At 52.0% G+C, this 24,087-nt stretch overlaps 3 protein-coding genes and 1 pseudogene across 3 annotated transcripts; 2 read left to right on the plus strand and 2 right to left on the minus strand.

Moving 5' to 3' along the window:
• The first annotated feature begins 3,333 nt into the window (after positions 1–3,333).
• PHETA2 (PH domain containing endocytic trafficking adaptor 2) lies at positions 3,334–6,587 on the plus strand. The gene is made up of 3 exons (XM_045292255.1): positions 3,334–3,352; positions 3,840–3,909; positions 4,691–6,587. The coding sequence occupies exon 3, from the start codon at positions 4,716–4,718 to the stop codon at positions 5,493–5,495; it is 780 nt and encodes a 259-aa protein (XP_045148190.1). The 5' UTR covers positions 3,334–3,352; positions 3,840–3,909; positions 4,691–4,715; the 3' UTR covers positions 5,496–6,587.
• Positions 6,588–6,867: 280 nt separating this feature from the next.
• SMDT1 (single-pass membrane protein with aspartate rich tail 1) lies at positions 6,868–11,288 on the plus strand. The gene is made up of 3 exons (XM_004700291.2): positions 6,868–7,098; positions 9,528–9,669; positions 11,025–11,288. The coding sequence occupies exons 1-2, from the start codon at positions 6,913–6,915 to the stop codon at positions 9,663–9,665; spliced, it is 324 nt and encodes a 107-aa protein (XP_004700348.1). The 5' UTR covers positions 6,868–6,912; the 3' UTR covers positions 9,666–9,669; positions 11,025–11,288.
• Positions 11,289–12,262: 974 nt separating this feature from the next.
• On the minus strand, positions 12,263–18,294 carry NDUFA6 (NADH:ubiquinone oxidoreductase subunit A6). Its single transcript, XM_004700292.2, has 3 exons — positions 18,142–18,294; positions 12,997–13,112; positions 12,263–12,464 (listed from the first exon to the last, which is right to left on the minus strand). The coding sequence occupies exons 1-3, from the start codon at positions 18,278–18,280 to the stop codon at positions 12,333–12,335; spliced, it is 387 nt and encodes a 128-aa protein (XP_004700349.1). The 5' UTR covers positions 18,281–18,294; the 3' UTR covers positions 12,263–12,332.
• Positions 18,295–22,996: 4,702 nt separating this feature from the next.
• LOC101658763 overlaps positions 22,997–24,087 on the minus strand; it is a 6,290-nt pseudogene continuing 5,199 nt past the window's right edge.

A 24,087-nucleotide genomic window follows, 5' to 3' on the forward strand; every position in this document is an offset into this window, starting at 1 on the left:
AGATGGAAGCTCCTTGAGGGCGAGCCCCTTGCTGGTGCACAAGGCTCATCAGGTTAACACAAAAAACACCGTCCTGAGTCATTCCGGACACTTATCATCCCTATAGGCCAGGGCAGAACTGCAAAACAGGGTCTTCTGGGCCATCATCGAGTGGCCAGGGAGGTGCAGAGGTTAAAGCGGTCGGCTGCTAGCTAAATGGTTACACTGGAACCCGTCAGCCTCTCTATAGGTGAAAGATGTGGCAGTCTGTGTCCCTAAAGATCGACAGTCTGCAAACCCTATAGGGCCAGTTTTAATAGACGCCACTGCAGCGTTTTTGTTTTGTTTTGTTAAGAAGTTTATGGCACCAGGCTGCTATGCTCCGCCTTTCTCCCATGAGAGGGGGGTGGGTCCCAACCACTGACCCTTGGGCTTGCAGCAGAGGGCTTAAGTCACAGTGCCATCAGACTCCTTGCCCCTCTGATGAGGCGATTTCAACGAGAGCGCACCGAGCCCACCAGTGCAGAAGGCCGTATTGGTAGGTGCTCTGGAGTCAGTCCTAACTCCCAGCGACCCTGTCACAACAAGGAACCAGCCCTTTGCTCTTCTCGCAGTATCTCCTAGGTCCCAGGCCACCATCGCTGCAGCCTCTGTGTTCCCCCCCCACCTCTTTGTGTGGCTTCCTCCTTTTCCATGGCTCTCAACTAAGCTGGGGACTGGTCCTTCGCATATCATATCCAAAGTCCAGGATACAGGTCTCGCCAGTCCTTCCTTCCCTCTTCTGATGTTTCCTTCTTTGTTCCAAAATGTTCCGATTAGACTCTCAGTATCACAGCTTGAGGCTTGAGCTATTTCTTCACGTTGGGTGTGGCAGCGGGTGGGTGGGGGCATTGAGTACGGCCATTCATGGTCTTCTCTCGGCTTTTTAAACTCCCGGTCTCTGGGCATTTCATGATAATAGACAGATACCCTTTGACATTTCCCGTTCAGCTCTTTTACCTCACCGTTTCTTCCATTAGCTGTAGCTACAAATTTCAGTCTCTTCTGAAATCCATTTGGTCATGTCTTGTCTTCTCTTCATGCACGTGGGCTTTGAGGCCATCCTACCAGGCGCCTGGTCTTCAGTCATTAGTCTTTCCTACATCAAATTTATCCTTGAGACGGTCTCTAAATTGAGGTGGGGTACACTCAAGGCCCTCCTTCAGCGCCCATGGCCTTGCTTTCATTCTCTTCAGCTTCCATTTGGAAATTGCATAGCGTAATTGATGGGCCCTTCCAAAGCCGGCCTCCCCACTGAGATCTTGAGCTCTTCCACAGTCTCTTTCCACGGATGTAGTTGCTTTGCCGCCACCTGGCGAGGTCCCACGTGTCAACCCCAAACCGAACTTATTGCCATGGAGCCGTTCCTATATGTAGCAACCTATAGGGCAGAGTAGAACTGCCCCTATGGGTTTCTGCGTCTTACCTTCCTCCTGCACAAAGGCTGCTGGGTTTGGATCACTAAGCCTGTGGTTAGCAGCCAACTGCCTAACATACCACACCGCCAGGCTCCGCCCACACGTGCAATAGTCTATGTTGTTGAACCGCTTCTAACCAGTTTATTCTAATCTGAGCCTGTTGCTGAGAATTTGCCTTTGGAAATTAGCCTGGTGGAAACCCCGGATAGATAGACTGAATTGGTTGCCAGGTGATTTGTATGATCCACCCAGTTAACATAAAACAAAACAAAAACCCTGGCCCTGACGTGGGTTCTGACTCAGCCCCGCCAGGGTTTCCAAGGCTGTAAATCTTTACAGAAGCAGATTGCCACATCTTTCTCCTCGGACTGGCCGGGGCGCTGCAGTAGCTGGTCTTTTAGTTGCCAACTGGATACTTAACCACTGTGCTAACTAGGGCTCCGGAATCGGTTGCATAATTCTATCGTGTGATCTCAGGGGTTGTTTTTAATACCAAGGCCATATTGTCCACCTGCTGGTTCTTCTGTGTTTCCGGTTTTCACATGGCCAGTCATTATTACCTTTAGTCATCGAAGCATCTTGACTGTATGCTTGGTCGATTTCAGAGTGCAGAAGTTAGTGAGAATCTTTGATTTTTTTCCTTTTGGGCACTAGTAGTTGGCACAAAAATTCAAACACAGGAAGCCCTGAGTGAGTTTGTTCCTAAATATGTCTTTATGTCAAAGTTTGTATGTTAGTCGGAACCATCAAGTATACAGTTTGTATCAGGTCAAATGTTGGTCTTCATGTATAGTAATAGTGCACAATTCTGTGTATTGATAGATATCATGAAGGAAAGACTTGGATATACACCGAAACATCTTTACCATAATAATACAGTAATAACAATATTTTTATGTGCATCATAGAGATTCAGTCATTTGTTACTACAAACCATTGCATGTACTTCAAATTCTAATATAATGACTTTTGAGCGCCGGTTGGAAACAACAGGTCATATGTATCTTCACGTGCCCCATTTCATGTTTGACAGCTTCAGTTTTCCCAGATTCATACTTTGTATGTTGAATTCTAATTATTAATGGATGTTTGTAGCTGCTTCGTCTCATTCTAAGTTGATTCTACTTTGAGGAGGCAGCTCTTCCTTAGTCGTTCGCCGAGTGCCTTCTAACCAGAGGGGCTCACGTTCTGGGGCTGTAGCAGACAATGTTCTGCTGCTCTTCAACAGGTTTTCGCTGGCCGGGGCCCTTTCCTGGTGTGTCTTAGTCTGGAAGGCCTGCTGGACCCTGTCCACCATGAGTGGTCCTGCTGGGGCTGGAAATCCACTGGCACAACTTCTCCTAGCACCACACAAGCCACCACAGTGTGACAGGAAAGCTGGAAGCCCTAAGAGCACTTAACTCAGCATTCTGACCTAGCTTTGGTGGGTAGGGAACTAAAGGTGTAGAACATAGTAAGCCCCCAAACTTATTTGGCCTACCACCCCCCTTTCAGGGGGAAAAAAAATACATACATGTATGTATGTATGTGTGTGTGTGTGTGTGTATATATATATATATGGTGTAGAACATAGTACGTCCTCAAACTTATTTGGCCTACCACCCCCTTTTCAGGGAAAAAAAATACATGTATGTATGTATATATATATATATGTGTGTGTGTGTGTATGTATGTGTGTGTATATATATATATATATATATCAATCAGCATCCTGCCCTGGCAATGAGAATGTTTTATACTCTATAGCCCATAATCCAGGATAAAGTGCTTCTATAGTCCCCCTGACCCACCCACTCATCGCCCCAGCATCCCTACAGGGCAGTGTCAGAAACACTGGTGTAGACAATGGGGGTCAGGTGCCTGGCCTACGGAGTCCTGGTGGCATCATGGTAACATGTTTGGCTGCTAACTGAAAGGTAAGGTGATCCCACTAAAGACCTGGTGGTCGGCTCTGATGCAGATCCGGGCCTAAGGAGACCCTTTAGGGGGCTTTTCTTTTGAGTGAGACTAGAGTCCATGGAGCCCTGGTGGCGTAGTGGTTATGCGTTGGGCTTTGATCCGCAGGGTGGGCAGTTCGAATCCACCAGCATCTCCACAGGAGAACGATTGGGCTTCCTACTCCTGGGAACAGTGACAGTTTCAGAAGCCCACAGGGGGCGCTCTGCACTGATTCCGTGGCAGTGAGTTTGGTCTGAGAGATTCCAGAGTCGGCATCGACCCAGTGGCTATGAGTATACCCCACGCACTCAACAAAAACCAGGGCCTGGTCTGAGAGCCGTGGGGGATGGGCAGGGGCCAGGGAAGGCTTCATGGAGAAGGTGGTGATTTCACGGGGCCCCAAAGGACATTGAGGAGTTCCTCTTCTTTAGGATGGGTTGACTGGGTGTGAGAATTCTTTTGCAGGTTCCCTGGGAACCAGGTGGTCAAAGGGCGCCGCGGTGTGGCAAGAGACCTCCTTCAGTGGATTCTGCTGGTAAGTGGGTTCACAGCCATGACCTTGCCTGGAAGGTGGGAGGAAATCCGGAGACCAGGCTGGGTTTCTCATGGGTTGTGTGATCTCGGGCAGTTCACGGCCCCTGCTCCAAGGGCTGCAGCGTTGCCTACGTACTGGGGATGGTTGGACTAGGGACCATTTCTGATCTGATGACGCACTGACATCCGGTGGTTGAGGCTGGCCCCATGCAGCCAAGCCCTGTGGGACCCACACGTGTTTAGTGTTTACAGGGTAGCTCCCCATCCAAGCCAAGAACAAGGCTGGTCCGCACCCCTCGACCTGCCTTGTCCTGAAGGCTGCTGCAGGGTGGCTGTGTCACCCACACTTGAGAAACCAGCAGGGGCCTCTGGGGTTTCAGAAACCCTTGGGGTTGGTTTGGCTATGGGGCCCTCAGCCTCGGTTTAAACACAGCCGTTTTGTGAGTTTGGGGTTCCTGTCAGCCTAGCGGGGACCCATTCTTCGCATCTTCAAAAGCCTGGCCACACCTCCCCGTCGGGGACAAGCACATGATCTAGACATAGAGGTCTCCTATGTCTAGTGTTTCTGCCTGACCCCTCCCTCACCACCACCCCCCACACTGACCCTTGGTGAGAGAAGGCACGAGGGACCCACCCATGTCACAGAGGAGCACACTGAGACCCAGCCGAGGTCATAGACAAATGAGTTGGTGGGCCTCCTCCAGACTAGCCTGCTTTTCCCCCCAGGGCCGCTGCCTCTGTCCCCATCCTCTGATCCTCAGGGCCCCTCTCTCACTTCACAGCACTCCAGGGACCCCAGCAGGAGCCATGAAGCTGAATGAGAGAAGCGTGGCCCACTATGCAACCAGTGACTCCCCTGCGGACCACACAGGTTTCCTGCGCCTGTGGGGGGGCCTGGGGACCCCACCCACTGCTGGTGGTGCTGGCCGAAGATGCTGGTTTGTCCTCAAGGGCAACCTGCTGTTCTCCTTTGAGAGTCCTGAGGGCCGGGCCCCGCTCAGCCTGGTGGTGCTGGAGGGCTGCACAGTGGAGCTGGCGGAGGCCCCAGTGCCTGAAGAGTTTGCCTTCGCTATCCGCTTCGATGCCCCTGGAGTGCGGCCCTACCTGCTGGCTGCAGATGGGCCAGCTGCCCAGGAGGCCTGGGTGAAGGTGCTGTCTCGGGCCAGTTTCAGCTACATGCGCCTGGTGGTACGTGAGCTGGAGAGCCAGTTGCGTGATGCCCGCCAGAGCCTGGCCCTGCACCGCAGGTCACCGTGGAAGGCTGGTGCCACCGGCCGCTCTAAGCCCCAGGCTTCTGAGCACAGTTCTCGCTTAGAGAATGGCCACTCCCCCTCCAAGGACTGCAGCCCTGGGGGCTCTGTTGAGGGAAGGGGCAGCAGGCTATCAGGGTGGGCCTCGGCTGAGTGGGAGTTGCCAGGCCCTGCTAGCCTCCTCTTAGGCAGGGGACAGAGCCCTGTGTCCCCTGAGACCTCCTGCTTCTCCACACTGCATGACTGGTATGGCCAGGAGATCCTGGAGCTGCGGAGGAGGTGGCTGCAGAGGGCCCAGGGGGGCCGGCCAGCACGTGAGAACAAGGACAGACCCTGAGCCTGGAGTCCGCCCTGTCCTGCTGGTCGGGACACCTGGGATGTCCAGAGTGGAATGTTTACTCTTTCTCAAGGTTGCTTTTGTGGGGAACCTGCTCCTTCCTTTACTGTAGGGCATCTCCAGGTTTTAGATCCACACTGGTATCAGGAGGGGACTTAGGAATCACTGCTTCCAGCTCCTTCATGCCCTGAGACCCAGAGGGAAGGTGCCCCCCCCCCGCCAATTCTCTCTTCTAAGATTAATAGCGGGGAAGAAACGAGATGTTACGCGACCCCCGGCCGCCCCACCATGCTCATGTGGAGTCTCTTGTGCCTCTAAGTACCTGCAGAAGGCTGCCGTTTTGCTCATATGTCTCTTCAAGGGCCCTGCTCACCTGAGGGGCAGGAAGATCAGGTCTGGACCACCCAGTCTGCCGTCTCCCTTTGGAGGGAGAGGGCTTTCAGCCAACTAGGGATTTATTCTGCTCCGGGCCTCCACCCCTCTCGCTCTGGCTGCGCTGTCAGCAGAAGGTTCTGGACCTTGACCCTGCAGGGCTGGTAGCTTTGATGTCAGCAGTAACCCTGCTGTCTCAGCCTTGGGCTGCTGGAGGTGGGACTGCCCAGGGTGGAGTCAGGAGGAGAGGTGTGAGGCAGTGTGACTCCTGGGGGAGAGCCACTTGTTCTTCTGGTCTCTGTCCCCCCGACACCCAGGAGTGTGGCCACAGGCCTACTCCTTCCTGGGATTCCAAAGGGGGCGTTTCTGCTTCTTAAACCACCTGGGAAGTCTTCACAGCTCTGCTTGTCTTCCAGCCAAGACTCCTTATAGCCACTGATGCCCTGCACGGTGCAGCTGGCTGAGCCTGGTCACACCGCCCTCCTCAGGCTCTCCCTCCAACTGGTGGCCTTAGGCAGCCTGACCTTGCCTCGAATTAGGCTTGCGGCTGAAGCTCTGCACGAATTCCCAGACCCTATACCGGCTCCTCAGGAGGGGCCGCCTTCCTAGCCGGACCAGGAATCTTACAGCCCGCTGCACTCCATTTTATATACAGACGTCACCGGCCTTTATTATCTTTGCTATTGTTAATAAAGTTTTTTTATTTTGTGTTTTTCATCATTTCAGTTCCTTAAGTTTACTTCCATCCTCGGTGGAGGTCCCTGCGTGGTTCACCCGCACGGGAACGAGGGCAGAAACGCGAGGACTCCACAGGAGGGAGAGAGGTCTGGGGGCTCCGCCCACCCGGGGCGGGGCCAGCGGCGCCCTCCTCGTGACGTCACCGCGTCGGCCGGGGCCTCGCTGCCGCAAGGGGAACTCTCCCCATGACGCAAGTGGGAAGCCTGGGAGGCGCCGCTCTTTTCAAGCGCTCGCGAGACTTGGGGGCGCCGTCCTTGCCGGGGCCAGTCGGTGGGGTCTGTAGCCGGGCGAGGGGCGGAGCTGGGCGATGGCGTCCGGGGCATCTCGCTGGCTGGCTTGGGCCACCGCCCGATCCGGAGCTTCCCGGAGCGGGCCGAGCGTGAGGAAAGGTGGCGATATCTCCGCCGTACGAGGCAGCTCAGGTCGGAGCCTGGTACCGTCGAGGTCAGTCATCGTTACCCGCAGCGGCGCCATTTTGCCCAAACCGGTGAAAGTGAGTGTCGGCCTGCTGGCGGGGCGGAGGAGTGCGGGTCGTCGGTGATTGATAGGAGCAAAGGCCAATCATACGATCGCTTTAAGCTGAAAGGCGGTGCATGGCCACTTGGACAGCTGGGAGGAGACGTGTTCGAATCCTGTGTTGGGCTAGGGTGGGTGGAAACCGAAAAGGGGGAGCCACAGCTTAGAAACGCAACGTTTTCCCTGATGTGAGGCCTGGTGGCGGAGTGGTTACGCGTTGGACTGCTGACCACAAGGCCAGCAGTTCAAAACCACCAGCCGCTCTGCGGGAGAAGGACTGGGCTTAATTTCTACCCAGTTCTCTTGGGTCACTGTGAGTAGGCATCGATTCCCTGGTAAGGCATGTGATGGCCCATACCATTGGCTTGAGGACACAAGTCTTGTGACGTCCCTGCCCTGTCTCAGCTGATGAATGAAATCATGGGTTAATGGCCTTTCTAGATGAAGGGTGCATGGGGCAGGCTTTCTGAGTTTTGCCCCACAGTGCAATTCATGTGATTCGCAGCCCTGAGACGCACAGAGGCTCATAGCAAAGTGACCCTCCTCTTTCCGTGGAGATTCAGGGGCTCAAGGCTGTCAGCTGAGTCAGGTGCATTGAGTCAGCTGCACCTCTGAATGCGGTCACCGGCCGTCAGCACCTTTTCCACCCCTTGGTGTTTCTATGGAGTCAGTCCCTGTTTGCTCTGGGCGTTGAAATCAACACCACATTCTTCAAGAGCTAGCCAGGCCTATGCTGGTTTGCACGGACAACTCGCTGCACGGAGGTTTTACAGCAAGATAGGGCTCTGTTGGGGAAGTGGCTGCCTATACAAAGACTCAGCTGATGTGTGGAGTGTGTTTGTGGTATGAATGTGTCAGCTTGTGAAAATCCCAGGTGCTGGTTCCATTGTCTGGACACTCACTCCTCCAGGCCGGCTAAAATAGCTGGCGTTTTAGTGTAAAGATGTGCCCGCTTGTTCAAAACACACCTGCTCTGAAATATTACTTACTTAAAAAAAAAAAAAAAGGAGCATTTTGTTGTGCTTTAAGTGGAAGTTTACACAGCAAATTTTCATTTCCCCTTTAACAGTTGATAGGCACTTTGTTCCATAACTGGCCGCTCACGCCCTCCTGCCCCACCCTTTTCCTTATGCCCCTGGCCTGCCCCCTCCCCCCTTCTCCGTTTCTGGCTCTCCAGCTTCCCTGTGCATTTCTGTCCTCTCATCTTTGCCTCTGAGCTGGCTGAGTGGTTTTGTGTAGCTGATGTTCTAAGGCGGTGGTTCTCAGCCTTCCTAATGCCATGACCCTGTGATAGTTCATGTTGTGGTGACCCCCCCCAACCATAAAATTATTTTTGTTGCTACTTCATAACTGTCATTTTGTTATTGTTATCAATTGGGCGACATCTGTGAAAAGGTGGTTCGACCCCCCAAAGGGTTCTCGACCCACAGGCTGAGAACCGCTGTCGTAAGGAACATATCTTGGTGGGTGTTGACTGTTGATTAGAGGCCAGTCTCAGCCGTGGCTGAAAGGTGACTTCTGGAGGTCGCTTCAGTTCCAGGTTAAAAGGGTCTCTCGGCCTTTCCCTAGTCTGTCAGCCCAGTGGGTGGTCATTTTTATGAATTTGTTTTTTCTCCCATTCTTACCGGCTTTCTGTTGTGTCTGTGGTCAGTGGCAACTGACCACCACCTGGCTCCTGATTGATCATGTAGGAGAATTGGATTTCTCAGGCACCAGGGAAACAGTTACTTCTGGAGTTGTATAAACGTCTCTTTATGTTTACACGTGAGGGGGCTTCAGTCATTGGACAAATACCATTATCGTTTCTTTCCACTTTTCCAGGAAGTTCTTGAAACCTCCTTGTATTTCCTGGAATCCCTGCCCATGAGTTTGTTACATCTCACAGAGCTGCACTCGGTGGCCTGTCTTCCAGCCCTTGTAGCGCTCTCTTCACTCATGTCTGTAGGGAGCTGTAATTACCAGCTTGTGCCCTGAGTTTTAGATGTCTAGAGTGCCTTACTGGGGCCCTGGGAGAACTTAGCATTAGCATTGGGTTGCCAACCGCATGGTTGGCAGTTCAAACCCAACAACTGCTCCATGGCAGAACGAGGAGTTTGCTCCTGTAAGGCTTTAGGGTCTCAGAGGCCCCACATAAGGTCGCTATGGGTTGGAAATGACTTGATGACAGAGGTTTTGGCTTTAGAATACTTTGTTAAAAAGAAATGCTTTGTACTTCTTCCCGGAGGTGGCCATAAAACCCATCACCTTTGCTTGCTTCTCATTATTTTACTTGCTCTCAATTGGGCCAAGGACATTAAAGTGAGGCTGCTTATGACAGGCCTGGGTCCACAGGAAGCAGTGCCCTGAGAGGGTCTAGCCTCCAATTGGGTGGACCTGGAGCTCACGGTGCCCTGTGATCCCCTGCAGATGTCCTTCGGCCTGCTCCGGGTGGTGTCCATCGTGATCCCCTTCCTCTATGTCGGGACACTCATCAGCAAGAACTTTGCAGCCCTGCTTGAAGAGCATGACATTTTTGTCCCAGAGGACGACGACGATGATGACTAAACAGGTAGACGCTGCTGCTCCCCTGGCTGGACCAGGAGCAGGAACCGAGAGGGGCACCGGCCCTGTGATGCAGCTCAGCCTGGTGGCAGCATTCGGACCCCGGGGATGGGCTCAGACTGTTCAAGGACTGACCCGCTTGGTGGCAGAAGTTTTATTTTGCCTTTTCTCTCTGCGGGAGACAAGGAACGATCTTATTGTCTTACCGAGTCTTCCGGGTCTGTCCTCACTAGGATGGCTCCCAGCCAGCATTTTCAATTGCCCTGGATAATATCCTTACTCTTTCAGCCCACACGCTTCCTTGGCAGTGGAGTATGCCCCCCCACACGCAGCACCAACAGCGTCATTTCAGATTGACAAACTCCCAGTCCTTGCCCCTGCCAGCTCCTTTCCAAGCCCTGCACCGGAGCAGCCTGGCCCTGGCAGCTCAGTGCCTCTGCCACCTGGCTTACCTGAGCAGACTTCCTGGACTCTTAGTATGTATTGTAGGGCTGCTGCCACCAGGCAGACCTCAGAACCCTTTGGTTCCAAACCACCACGATGAAGCAAATAGTGCCATGAGCAGGTCCCATTCATGTTTCAGTTTTCAGTGCATATAAATTGTTTACACTGCATTGTAGTAGGTAGCAGCCTTATTAAAAAAGCTTGAATGCTGTGAGAATGACCACAATGTGACTCAGAGACAGACGTGAGCAGACACTATGTCCACCCGTAGACAGGCTCGCTGTAAGGTGGCCACAAACCTTCTCAGTTGTCAAAAACGCAGTCGTCTGTGAAGTACAATAAAAGCAGTTCTGTCTTAAAAACGGCACTCCGATGCTTGAGCCTGCCATGCAAGGCTTCCCGTGCCTTGGCCACACCTGCGACTGTATTTCCAACCGCCCGCCCGTCCCCAACACTCCTTTCTGGAGTCACCCACTCCCTTGCTTGGCACCCGCATTGGTGCGTCATTGCCCCACTGAGAAGGCTCTTTCCCACTGCTGTTTTAGTCCCACCTTCCTCCAAGGCCGAACTCCACTGCTCACCGTGGATGAAGCCTCTCCTTATGCTGGCGTCTCCGAGGGCGACTGCCCCTTTCTCACCGGTACCTTTCGGACACTTGTTACTGTACGCTTTATCACACACACACTCACTCACTCCAAAGTGCTACTAGCCCGAGCTTCCTACTGTCGTGGGACTGTCGTACATGCCGTGGGAGCCCAGAGCTCCGCCTCTCTGGTGTGTGCTCAGTGTGTGGCTGCATGAATCCTCACGCCTCCTCAGACCGCTGCTGCCCTGCTGCGTTCGGGGGAATGCCCCGGGAATCCTGTTGGTACAGGGGTCCAGAGCTGCCCCGCTCACGGCTGCTTTCCTTTCTTACAGGGCACGGAGGAAGTACAGAGGAGCAAGTGCTCACTTCCTTAAGCGATGGGCTAGCCGCCTGCCTCTCCTCCTTCCCGCAGCAGAAGGGCCCAGGGAAGCCCTCTGCCTCCCTCGCTCCCAGAAGCCGCCTGCACTGCCCTGACCATCATCCAGGTCCCTGGGCTGTGGGCTGTTCCCTGCATAGTGAGTCCACTGAACCCTGGGGCCCAAGCGCCTGGGTTATGAACAAACAGAATAAATGCCAGTCTGGGTGACGGAATGACAGCCACTGCGAGTCTTTCATGGCTGGCGCTTCCCCGCCTGCGCAGGTGTCCGCTGAACATGTGGGCCACTGCTTTACGGCCAGGTCCCTCGAGTCCTCTGGGCGGGGATCACCAAGGCACTTATGGGTCTGGGACCTATTTCCAAAGCCCAGCCAAGACAGTCCCTTTTCCTTCAGTGACGCTGGCTGCCAGCCATCTGGAACTACTTAAGAAATGTCATTCTTCAAGAGTCTTTCAGAACTTGGGTTCTGTAGGTTAAAAGACAGTATAAGGAGTGGTTCGTGCGGAGAAGGTGGGAACCCAGGGTGGTCGCACCTCTAGGTCCTAACCCCCTTCTTCAGCAGTGTTCCAGCGAAGGACCAGAGAAGATTGGCCCAAAGCAAAGCGGTCATTGCTTTAGCCTGGGTCCCCATTTCCTCCTGTCACCACCCCCTGGCATCTCATAAACCCGGGAGGACTACTTGTGTTCTCATGGGCACCCAACAGCTGTGTCCCTAGCAGGGTGCCGCCTTGAGTGGGAATGAATCTCGTCTTAAGGCCAGGTGCTTGTTGGAAGGGGAAGGGCCAGGCCCCTGGGTGGCCATTTTACTCAGAGCCCAGCTTGGCTCTGTGCCTCTGGGTGCTGCCCTGATCCCTCTCTGACTGCAAGGGCTGGCTCATTTGGTATCGTCTGTGCCCTGACACCAAGCTGTGCAATCCTGGAGGCCGGAGAAGCCCTAGCTAAATTAGCCCAGGCATCAGCCTCCTGCCGGGCTGACAGTTTCAGAGCAGACGGCCTCAGCCTCTCCTGTTACCCACACCCAGGACTCTGAGAAAAAGAGTCTAATCGCATCCACAGGACACACCACGCTTCAGGAAGAGGGAGAGAACAGGTGGTGTGTACACCAAGACCCCACTTGTTCAGGTGCGAAGTGAGAGACGCGCTGCAGAAACACAGCTTCTCGCGGGCTCACCAGTGGAATTCAGTTTAGGAAGTGACCGCCACAGACTGAGTTTATTTGCATTCTGAAACAATAACATCACGTGCACCTTCCACTGGGCGCCCTCACGGGTCGTGGCCAACATAGAACTTGGACAAGAAATCCTTCGGCCGCGGCGCTTCTGTTTCATGGAAGAAGCGCATCACATGTGTCCGCTGCTTCCACACCTTGATCGTCTCCTCCAGCTCCATCTTGCCCTGCAGAGGGAAGGGGGAGAGGGCTGGGGCATAGTGGGAGGAATCCAGCCCTCACGGCTGGGGCTCCGTTCTTGGCTCTGGCACAGACGCTGGGCCAGCTTCACATGGGCTAGACAACAGCTGCTGTATCTGGAGAAGGAGGTGACTGGCCTCCAGGGACTCCGAGGCTAACACAGATCATGCACCTTGGGCATACTGGTCCCCCAGAGAAGACGCTTCCCAGTCGGCAGGCCTCCCCGCAGCACCACCTGCCTGCCTGATGTCGGTGCCCACTCTTTCTCCCCTTGCTCCTCACGGGGCCGCACTGAGGGTCCTGCTGAAGCTAACAAGGCTGGCTGGTGAGAGCCTCAGGCCCAGTTTTGGCCCCATTTGTACAGCCTGCCTGCCTCTCCCAGTGGAAAGCCGGCTACCAGATGAGGCAGCAACCCCCAGGGATGAGGTCCTACAAGCCTGGTGAACTTTGCTCCTTTTTTGGCTGTAAAATGCAGGTGGTGGGCTTTCTCCTGAACACCCAAAAAGGTGGGCAAGGTACCTTAATGACCAGAAGATCCACCACCCTGGGGTCCGTGACATGGGCATTCTTCATGAACATTTCCCGGACTTTGTCTCGTCCACACTTCACCGTGATGTCCAGCTGGAATAGGTGCACTAGAGAGGACATGATTCAGGGTAGAACCAATAGGTCAAACGAGATTTGGAAAAGCTGCAGTCAATAGATGTTCATGGAACCCGTGCAAGCTGTCCCTTGCTTCCAGTCACCAGACATTAGACCTTACCTGATCTGGGGGCTCAAGAGGTGACCGCTGCTGCTCCTGCCCCACCCCCTCCACGCAGCTTCCATTCCATTCCTTGTGAGGGCAAGGTGCGGGGCTGGAGGCAGCAGGCAGTACAATGGGAGTGCTCCCTTCCAGTCGAGATCAATGTCACCGGCCCTCTGAGGGGTGGTAACTGCTGAGGGCCTGCAGGAGGGGACGGCCTCCTTCCTGCCACCAAGCAGTTACTGCCACATTGGGTTTCTTGGGGGAAGGGGAGAGAAGTTTACGAGGTTAACTCCTGCTCATTAGGTCTAACGTTCGAATGAAGGGGCAGCCATTAGGACCGAGAACGGAGAAGCCTGAGATGCAGCAATCCACCGACATGCGGCTCAGACTCAGTAGCTGCGGCGTCAGATGATTCCGCTTCTGTGCATCCTGTTCCCCTCTGACGCGCAGTCGGCCTCCCCCACTGGGTTGACTGATGACAACCATGGTGGGGCAGGGTCTGGTATATCTAGGGGACTGGAGAGGGAGCGAGGAGCTGGGGGCAGCAGGGGAGACTTCAGTGATGGGAAAAAAAACTGCCACTGAAGAAAATACCAGTGCCACAAAGCAAAGACAACCACGCCTGCCCCAATCAGGACATTAGTAACGGCAGTAGACTAGAACTGGTGCCCCGGTTTCATGGCTAGGTGTCTGCAGTCAGCACAGAGGCTCCCTCAGGGTATATGTAACTCGGGATTGTCCAGGGAGGACCGTCATACACAGCATTTCCCCGACTTGGCTTTGCGAGCTTCCAGTCCACCGTAGCATTCTATAGAGGATCAAGTGCTTTAACCCATACAAACTGGCAAACACTGGTTTCCCTTCAGAGAAGAGACTATTAAACATCATTGTTAGAGTATTAGGGATTTTAGAAAAGAGCCCCTAGCACCCACCCCCACCCACTGACAATCAAAGGAGAAAAACAAATGGGCAAACTAACCTGGAACCTAGAATTTAGACTTCTTCCCACTGGGGCCAGTGAGCCTAGAACACACGACAGTGCCTTGTCTGATTCCTACAGAAGGACCCTGGCATACGGGGCCCTGGAACCACAGTTTGTTTTGTTTTAAACATATCATAGTGCTCCTTTAAGAACAGGAATTTGAAAGAAAACACTGTCCCTGATATCAGTACTCACTTGGTCTGCATTTTAAATGCAAGGCCCAAGCCAACCCTATGGGACTTGCTAGCGGTTCCTGCAGCCAAACGACCAACCAAACCCACTGCCATCAAGTCCACCCCAGGAGACAGCGCAGAACTGCCCCCATGGGCTTCCAGGGTCAGTCTTCATGGGGCAGACAGCCTCATCTTTCTCCCGTGGCTTCACACCGCTGCCACTGTGGTCAGCAGATCAACGTGAAACCCACACTGCCATCAGTGCCTCCAAAGTCCCCCAATCTGAGCTCCCCCGTCTGTGGGGCTTCTAAGGAAAACGCTCACACGCACAGGTAGCTGATCGCAACCTCCTGCGGCTACCTGTCCTTTTTCTAAGAATAGGCTTGAAGCATTAACATTTTATTAAATCTTAAACACTGACAACATGAAAAGTAATCATTAGTTCCTCTGGGTACCACCCTATGATGGTTGTCTCCAAGAAAAACGATGGCTTCAGACAAGCTGGACATTTCTAGTTACAAGAATCGTCCCAAGTTATAATTGATCTAAAATGAATGAAGTGGGCTGGTTACTTCCACAAAAATCCCTGACATTATTTGTTGCCAATTACCTACCCTTTTCTAGAGAGACCCTACACCTATGTCCTAGGCACCTCCTCCTAATGAACCCCCTGAACAAGTGCGCCCACGCCACGGAGTAGGACTGTGGGAGGCCAGCAGGACCCGCCTGGGCTCTGGCCTGTAGAATCACTCACTGGTCTACACCAGGGGGCCCCAGCTCACTTTGACCGCGTGCAGACTAAGCTGGTACAAAGAAGGTGAACACGGCCCTGCACCAGGCTGAACTCCGGACGTGGGCGGTTCCGATACATGTGTAGTTCTAGAACCACCGTTCACAGAGTTTTGCTCTAGTTCGTTTAACAATCCCGGCAGGCACAGGGCGGTCCTTCAAAGGAAGACCATGTGGTGCAATGGAAAGGCCCTGGGCTCGGAGACTGGACAAGCAGGGCTCAGTCTCCACACCGCAGCACCCTTGTCTGGGGCACAAGTCCCTGAGGCTGTTGTTTCCTCAGGTGAAAAAAACAAAACAAAAAAACAGGAGAAAGTACCCTCTGGCCCACTCCTTTACAGGGCAGTGGGGATGATCAAGTGCCAGCCTTTACAGATGATCCTGCCTGAATGAACTCCGTGAAAAATGCCGGACCTTTTCCACACATCACTGACACTGTGGGCAGACTGTTCTACTTCTGAATAATCCACAGGACCCTTCAAAGCAAAGCCCGCTAACATCATGTCCTGCCTATCATATAAGAGGTGCCCAGTGACATGGAAATTAAATGACTGAGTAGAAACTCAACAAACGAACAGAAACTATCTGTTATCTGTGACCTGCGAGCAGCATGGGACATTTTTTTTCAAAGGAGGAATCTTAGCAGACAAATAGGTCTACCCTCCAGAGACCAAGGGGTGACTGGGTGGGGAGGGCTCATGGAGTTGGGAGAAACAGTTGGGGTCTGCTGTCTTGTTCTTCCACCTACAAGCACTGTGACCCAAGGCAAGTTTGTGTGCCTCTGTTTCCTCATCTGTAATGTGGAAACCACTAACACGCACTCTAAAATATGGCAACACAAAGCATTAGTATATTCTGATAAATGTCAATTGGTATAAAAACTATGGATGCCCCTTTAGCATTGTTGGAGCCCCAGTGAAGGAAAGCGGGTCTGGGCATTGGACTGGCTACAGATCACCAACCCCTCACCTCCAGGTGGTGCGGCCCTGGGGCCCTTCTGCTGGTGCCCTCTGGGCTCTTGTAACCCCTGCCTTCTCCCTCTCAGGCTGGGACAATCTTCCCAAACAGTACTTAAGGGAAGGTCTGGGAGTAAATGAACGGGTGGCTCAAAAACAGCTGGGCACTATGGGATTCCTGGCTTCTAACCCCAGTGTAGCCATCAAGCGTGAGTGACCCTGGGCAAACCCCCCTTCCTGATCTGGACCCTCGTTTACCCACTGAAACACAGAAGGGTCCCAAGCACTCACAGAAACAGTCTTCTCTAAACATCTGAGTATGAATGCACCCCTCCACCTCCCACCCCTTCTGCCTGTCACCCTCCACATCTATTGTTGAATTTGAGCTTGAGCCAGCAGGTCCCCTACCCCTAATCTTTGTAGGGTGAAGGAAGTTCCCATCATCAGCAAGCTGACAAACTACTTGAGGACAGGAATCCAGAAAGAAAAAGAATGTTTGGAAATGGATTGTGGTAGCAACTGCACAGTACTGCTTGCCATGATTGAAGTGTGGAAGGAAAGATGTCTTAACTCCCAATTAATACATACAAATTTAAAAAACTTCCTTGAGTACAAGGGCTCTGTGGGACAGCCACAGTCCACCTGCCCACTCCCGCCCCCAATAGGTCAAACTGGGATTTGCCAGAGGAGCCTGATGACTGTGCCCTAAACACCCAGCCCCGTTCCAAGCACCTCGGAGCAGGAACCTACTGAATACAGTTGCATTCGGAAGGAGATTAGAAGGCACAGAGAGAAGAAGTAACGTGCTGGAGGTCACACAGCTAGTGAAGGGCAGGGCCCTGAAAGAGGACCTGGGGCCTAACCTCCACATTCTACTGCCTCAGAGTAGCAGTGAAGGGCCAGTTTAAAGAGCTTGAAAAGCAATAACAAAACAGTGACACTCCCTGACACTTGTGCTACCCTTGACAGCGTGCAGGGAGCATCAGGTACACTGGGCGGCACTGAAGGGACACAGGACAAGAAGGCGGCTGTCTCTGCTTTCTGGAAGCTGCCTACTACACCTCTGGGCGAGCTGACATCTAAGTGAAGACTGGGGTTCTGGAGAAAAGGGGGCAGGCCAAGAGAGGGGCAGGGGAGGGAGAAGCAGCAGGGCAAAGGACAAGTTCCCAAGGACTATCCCCGAAGGACCAAACCAGGGGAGACTCGGTGGCACAATGGTTAAAGCGCATGGCTAAGTCGGTGGTTTACAAGCCACCAGCTGCTGGGGGGTGGCGCCAAGTGGCAGTCTGCTTCCACACAGCCTTGGAAATCCGATCTATGGGGCTCTTATACAGGATGGCTGGGGGGGTCTTCAACACTACAAAGGCCGGCGAGGGGGGCAGGGGCCAGGGGAGGTCGGCTGGCCTGGAAGACTGGAGAAAGCTCGGCGGACTTATTGCGTGACCTTGGAAACGGCATTCCCCCTTCTCCACTGCAGTCTCTTTTCCTGTGAAAGGTGAGGGCGCTCAGCGCCCACAGCCACCGGGGAGCGTCTGCAATGCTTCCTGCGCTTCTCGAGTTCACTTGGGAGAACGCCGTGGCTTTCTATTCCCGAAAAAGCGTTCGTCTCCGAAACCCACAGGGGCAGCTCTACTCTGTCGTTTAGGGTCGCTGTGAGTCGGCAAGGACTCGATGGCAGGGAGTGAGTGAGCGACAGCTGGTTTTGTGCTCCAAAGCCGCCAGGGGCTAGGTCCGACCGTTGGTCGCGTCCGCCTTGGGGACCCCACACGCCTCACCTATCCACTTGGCGGGAGAGACGCTGACAGGTCCTGGCCCTCCTCCCAGGGTTCCTTTGGACTACGGGGGCCACGAGAGGCCAAAGCGCTGTCGGATGCCGGACACCGGCTGGCTGACCGCGGCGTTAACGCATGCCGAGTCCACCTTGAGTTTGGGGGACCCCGCTCCACCCAGAAGAAACCGGAGGCCTGCGACCTTGGACACTGCCTCTGCGGGCCCGCGCGCGCCGCTGCCTCTCACCGGTGTTTGGCACCTCCCGGTACCAGGCACGGTAGAGCTCGCGCACCCTCCGTTTGGCCTCGTTCATGTCTCGGCTGAAGATGGGTTTCACGGAGCTGCCGGCCGCCGCAGCGACCCGGCCTACGCTGCTCGCCGCCATCTTGCTAAAGGAAACACCCTTACCCCGCCTCTTATCGACTCAGAGCGACCCCAGGACAATAGTCTTCTCTCATTGGGTGAAGCTGATGTTAGTTACGCCCCTAAACGCGTGCACAGGCGGGAGCACGGCTAAGGGATTCTCTGATTGGGTGGGAGTGCAGCCGTGGAGTTGCGCATGCTCACTAGCGGAAACACCGCCTCGGGCCGACGTCCGTCCTTAGCGTCGCTCCGCGGGCCCACCGCCGCCGCCAGGGGGCGCGCGGGGCCAAGCTGGCTTTGGGCCGGAGGGCGGCTGAGGCGCCGAGTGAGGAGCTCCCGCGCGCGCTGCGGCTCCTCAGGCCTCCCCGCGCTGCCTGCGGTGCGGGGCTGGGCGCTCGGGCCGGGAGGCGCAGACCGACGTTGGACCCCCGGCCGCCGCCGCGCTGAGCCTGCCCCTCCGCGGCCGTTCGGCCACAGGTAAGCTGTCTTTTAAACCGGTCTTCCGTAGCGAGGCGTTTAGCTCCTTTGCGTTTCTCCACAGTCTGATTCTGTGGTCAGCCCCGGTTTAGACAGGCCATTTGCGTCCCCAGTCCGGATCTCTGAGAAAGCATTTGGGAAGTGAAGGGACTGTAGACGTTCCTGTCCAGGCCACAGCCTGTCAGCTGTAACGGTGACCCGCCCTTAGTGCTGTGAGATGCCTTGGAGTCGAGTAGCGCAGAATGACAGGTCGCCCGGCCCTGCGCCCTCCTCAAGCTATTTCCCTGGCTTCAGCTAAATTGGAATAACCCAAATACTGAGAAATTGAACCACTGGTCTACTGGTACGGAATGGGGTTGGGATTAAAAAATAAACAAAAAGAAACCGGGCAGAACAATAGTTGGGATTACAAATTTGTTCGCCATTTAGGCCAGCAGTTCCTAGACTTCACCACTAACTGTCTTAGTAGGTTGTCACCAGCAGGGTCTGAAAACATCCCGTGAAGCACAACCTTTTCTCAGGGTAAGGCAGGGGTTTCACTTTCCGCAGAGGAAGGGCTAGCTAAAGGGACTGTTGCGCATTTAAGCCCTGCATGGCTTATTGAAACATACCAATATTAGTCTAGTTTTTTATCTGGATCATTTATTTGATTGAAAAGCTCATGGCTTGTAATTTGTTCCCCCAATTTTACTTAAGATGATCGATCTATTTCTTGAGTTGCTCAGAATGATAGACAATATGTAATAAGGCAGATCTACATATGATTGTTACGTGCCAATTTTGTTTAGAATAGTTTAGTTTTGGGTAAATGTAAAAACACATACACACACACACACACACACACACACACACAAAATCCAGACTGGTCTTAGGGCATTCTGGATTAATACAAGTTCTGATTGAGTAATGACTAAGTAAATTTTCTTTTCTGGTAAATGAAGCAACTACAAGAAGCTTTGTTTGTTCAAAATAACCAGCGCTCTGGATGCAAAAACAACAAAATAACTCCAACAATTCCAATACTATTTCAAGACCAACCTATCAAACTTGATTTCCATTAGAATGTGGTTAATTATAATATGCAACTTATATTATCTATAAATAAAACACAAGACTCAAATTATACCCATCGGTATCACTGCAAACAATGATGACCTTCCATCTTCCGGACAAGCATGTCAAGTTAGTTTCTCTTCATGAGACGCAGTTCAGCTCATGCTTGCCAGCCGCAAGCCTGTCTCATCGGAATCTTTCCATTTCTGAGAACCCTTCACCTCCCACTGCCGTCTGTGGCCCCAATTATTGGCTCACGATCAAGACCTCGGGCATAGCCCCTGGGTCTGTCAGCAGCTTCTCCTTTTTCCTTGTCATCGGGTTCACTGTCCGATAAAGACGTTCTTTTTGTATCATCTTTTCTTTGCCAGCTTTTTGAGAACTAAGAAATGCTTTCATGGATTCTGGACAGACCACATGTTCTCCAGGTTCCCACGTGGTGTCAGCATGTCAATCCCTTCCCTTCCACGCTCCCATTCAGCACTTTTTCTACCACATCAACTTTTTCACTATTTCCATTCTGTTCCTTTCTTTTTTCTTTTGCAGTCTCATTTTATTGGGGGCGCTTTTTAGTGCAGACTTGAACTGTTATTCACACCTGTGCGGTACTCTAGGTCACAGGCTCCAGGTGTCTCCTGCCCTGCGAGCCTCCAGCTGAAGCCACACCTGAGGAGGAAGGAGGCTGGGTGCAAATGCAGTTGTTTTTGCTTAGCTCTAATTCTGAAGATCTTCTTCTCTGATTTTTTTTCTAAAAGTTTTCTAGTTTTACTTTACAGTGTGTGCTCCATTTGAGTTTGTGTGTGTGTGTGTATAATTTATATAAAATGGTAGTGTGCAAATTCTGTGCATTTTGATAGGCATACACTTCCATAACTTCATAACCAGATATGAGACCATTCCATCCCTCTAAAAACTTCCCCCATACTCCCTGGAAGTCCCTCCCAACACCCTGGCAACCAGTGAACAGCTTTCTGTCCTTAAGGTTTGTCTCTGTCTATCATCTCTCCCTATTTAAGATGGTAAATTAGGAAAGGGGGTACATTTTGAATCATCAACTTTGTATTTCACTGTGTAAATGACTAACACCTATAAAAGGTCCACCTAGTGTTGCCTTTGCAAGGATGCCACATCGTTGGGAAAACACAGCACCTAGCCTTTGCGTCTGGTTTCTGTAGCACAACGTATTTTCCACAACATCGACGTTGTGGCCGTCGTTTGTCCTACTTTGTTGCCGCGGATTTGCATCCATCGTGTGGATGGAGGACTTTGTTTATCCCTTCATCAATGAAAGATATTCGCAAGGCTTATGCCTTTTGTGAGGTATAAAAAACCATTACACAGAGTCAAAGAAGAAGGACTCGCTCCCACGCTGAAGGAAGGAGCCACTGAAAACCTGTTGCTTCGAAACACAGTCAGATACGAAGGCCTCAAAACTGGAAGCCGAGCGTTAGGAGGTAGTCCCGGAACCGGGGCCCCTCAGGTCCGAGGGCACTCAACTGGTGGATGAGGAGGAGCTGTTTTCTCGGAGTGGAGCCACCATGGTGACAAGAGTCCAGTAAAGCCTGTGGGAGTGAAGGGGGCGGGTTCCAATCGCAGCACTGTGTTGACATCAAGACGAAGCCGTATCCCCAGCCAAGTTCTGCAGTACACTCTGATTACTCTTCCTTGTGCTTAACTTTCTGTAACTTTCTTTGTGTCTACCATTAATTCCCAGAAGCCCTGTGGCAGCGTGCGTGACGCCATGGGCTGCTAACTGCAAGTGCTGCCAGGTCGGCAGATCAAATTCACCAGCTGCTCCTCAAGAGAGAGATTGAGCATTCTACTCCTGTAAAGAGCTTCCCTCTCAGGAACTCACAGGAGCAGTCCTACCCCGTCCTGTAGGATAGCTAGGAGTCGGCATCCACTCGATGGCAGTGTTTTTATCATGTATTCTTCTAAGCTCTCTGCCCAAATGATGTCTCCTTTCAAGGCGTGCTGGGGGCCACTCCCTCTGCACTGCCTTCACCTCCTTGTTGAGGAGCCGCTCGGGGACCTGCCAGAACCCTGGGGTGCGTGTACCGCCACTGGATCCACAGACGTTTTACCCCCCAGCCTGTGATCGTCCTGCAGTTCTGCATCACTGCATGTGGCAGCGTGAGTCTGAAGAGGGACTTATGGACTAGTATCAGACCCACGGACTTCCCCTGGACTGGGCTGGGATGGTTTCCCGATATTCAATTACTTTCTGATAGAAAGGTCTTTCTTACACATAGACGAGCGTCACTGGATTTGTTTCTCTCGTTGACCCGGCCTCACACAGACTAGAAAGCCCCTTCTTTTTCCTGAGGAGCAACTGGTGGTTTTGAACTGCTGGCCTTGCAGATTGCAGCTCAACATGCTACTATGCCATAGGGTCCAAAGTGATCAAATATGCAATCAAGGTGCAGTAATGATTACTAGTGATTGGAATGCAGAAGCTAAAAAGAAACAGAATCTGTAGTCGGAAAATAAGGCTTAATATTTTGCAAAACCAAGACTTAATTCACTGCAAAGTTTTTTTTAACAACACAACAGCAATAGTAGACACGAACTTGACCAGATGGAATCCACATCAATCAAATTGACTACATCTATCGAAAGAGGCCATGGAGAAGTTCTGAGTCATCAGCCAGATGAGGTCAGAGACTGGCTGTGGGACAAACCACATGCGCACATGTAAGTTCAAGTTGAAGCTAGAAAAAAAGTAAAACAAGTTCACAAGAGCCCAAATATGATCTTGAGGATGTCCCGCCTGAGTTTAGAGACTGTCTCACAAATAGACTTGGCGCATTGCAGCGCAATGGGTGAAGGGCAGACAACACCAAGAAGACCCTGCGCCCGGAACGTCACAGGTCATTAAAAAGAACGGAAGGAGCAGAGTAGACATCAGAAGAGACTCTGAGCGGGGAGCTCCCAAGGGAGTACAAAGGATAGACTTTGGGGCCGGAGCGTGGCACCCCATCGGACTTGACTGGAGGACAAGCCCAGAGTTCAAAAATCAGACCTTGATCTATTTACAGGTTTTTCTTTTTCTTTTCCTTAATTTATTCTTTTATGGGTCATTGGTTTTCTTTTAAGATGACGAGCAGCTTTATTAAAAAATTATAGGTATATAATTAATTTACCTTTGTAGCACATATTATTTGCTACAACTTAGTCTTTTCAATCTTAAAACTAAAAATAAATTTTTCTACCATGTAAAACCTAGCCTTCCTTTAGACTTTTGATAATTATTATATTTTGATTCCTGGGAATTATGAAAAGGGAGCTGGACTCCAGTGACATCCGTTGCCTGAGAGCTGGGTTTTAATTCACCTCTGTCCACAAGCATTGGTCCATGGCCACATCCAGGTCCTTCCTGTACAGCTTTTACAAGAGGATAAATAGACTTTTCAGTTGACTGGGACTCCGATTTCATCACTTCTTTTGCATAATCCTGGAATTCTTTCTCCTTTTCAGCAGCAATTGCTGCGGTAAGTCTGCAATAATCTGTATCTTCTTCTTTTCATTGCTTTGCATTAAGCTTGCTTTGGGCCATTTGCTGAACATGAGCATCTTGAACTTCTCTGCGTTCTTCATCAACTTTGCGTTTTTCTGTCTTTCATGCTCCACAGAAATCTTACCTGCTTTCAGTGTGCCCATCTAATGTTCTTTGGCATGTAGTTTTCTTTGTCCTTCTTCCTCTTTACTTTTTATCACAGTGGCTCTATAGCCTGCAATCTCTTTTAATTCTGCTTTGTTGTTTTCATATCTTTCGCGGTCTCTTTTGTCTTTTTCAGCCTCTGCTTCAGCAATGTCTCTGGCAATAATCAAATCTTCATGGTCAAGTTTCTCTTTTATTAGTTTACTCAGGAAGTTATTAATCCTTTCTCTCTGTTCTTCCATTAGCCTTTTTGTTTCAGCTTATTTTTCGTTCTTCATTTGTGTAAGATGCTTTTTTGCTTTGATCAAATTTCTAATCTTTTCATCTTCCTCTGCTTGCTGCTGCTGTTCTATGGCTTTGATGATATTGTTATTCACGTAGTCAAAGAAGAGTCCCCGGTTTTCACGTATTGCTCCTTGTTTCTTTTCTAGGTTTTTTCATTTCTATGTCGTATAATGGTTCCGGGGGGACATGGGAGAGGGGGACGCGGGGTTAAGGAGGTGGTGTTGACCAACCCAGAGACAGGGGAGCAACAAGTGATCCAAAATTAGTGGCAAGGAGGGTGTGAGAGGCCTGGTAGGGATTCAGCAAGGGCAATGTAACCGAGAGAAATTACTGAAACCCAAATGAAGGCTGAG

The sequence above is a fragment of the Echinops telfairi genome, unplaced genomic scaffold (assembly GCF_000313985.2).
Source record: "Echinops telfairi isolate 266 unplaced genomic scaffold, ASM31398v2 ScPeMD7_2;HRSCAF=8, whole genome shotgun sequence".
NCBI lineage: Eukaryota > Metazoa > Chordata > Mammalia > Afrosoricida > Tenrecidae > Echinops > Echinops telfairi.

Excerpts from the sequence above, each read along its gene's own strand:
- NDUFA6 (XM_004700292.2), bottom strand. The coding sequence starts at position 18,280 with ATGGCGGCGAGCAGCGTAGGCCGGGTCGCTGCGGCGGCCGGCAGCTCC. Across the intron at positions 13,113-18,141 it reads CCGGGAGGTGCCAAACACCG|TGCACCTATTCCAGCTGGAC; the intron begins GTGAGAGGCAGC and ends TGTCCTCTCTAG. Across the intron at positions 12,465-12,996 it reads TGGATCTTCTGGTCATTAAG|GGCAAGATGGAGCTGGAGGA; the intron begins GTACCTTGCCCA and ends TTCCCTCTGCAG.
- PHETA2 (XM_045292255.1), top strand. The coding sequence starts at position 4,716 with ATGAAGCTGAATGAGAGAAGCGTGGCCCACTATGCAACCAGTGACTCC.
- SMDT1 (XM_004700291.2), top strand. The coding sequence starts at position 6,913 with ATGGCGTCCGGGGCATCTCGCTGGCTGGCTTGGGCCACCGCCCGATCC. Across the intron at positions 7,099-9,527 it reads TTTTGCCCAAACCGGTGAAA|ATGTCCTTCGGCCTGCTCCG; the intron begins GTGAGTGTCGGC and ends GATCCCCTGCAG.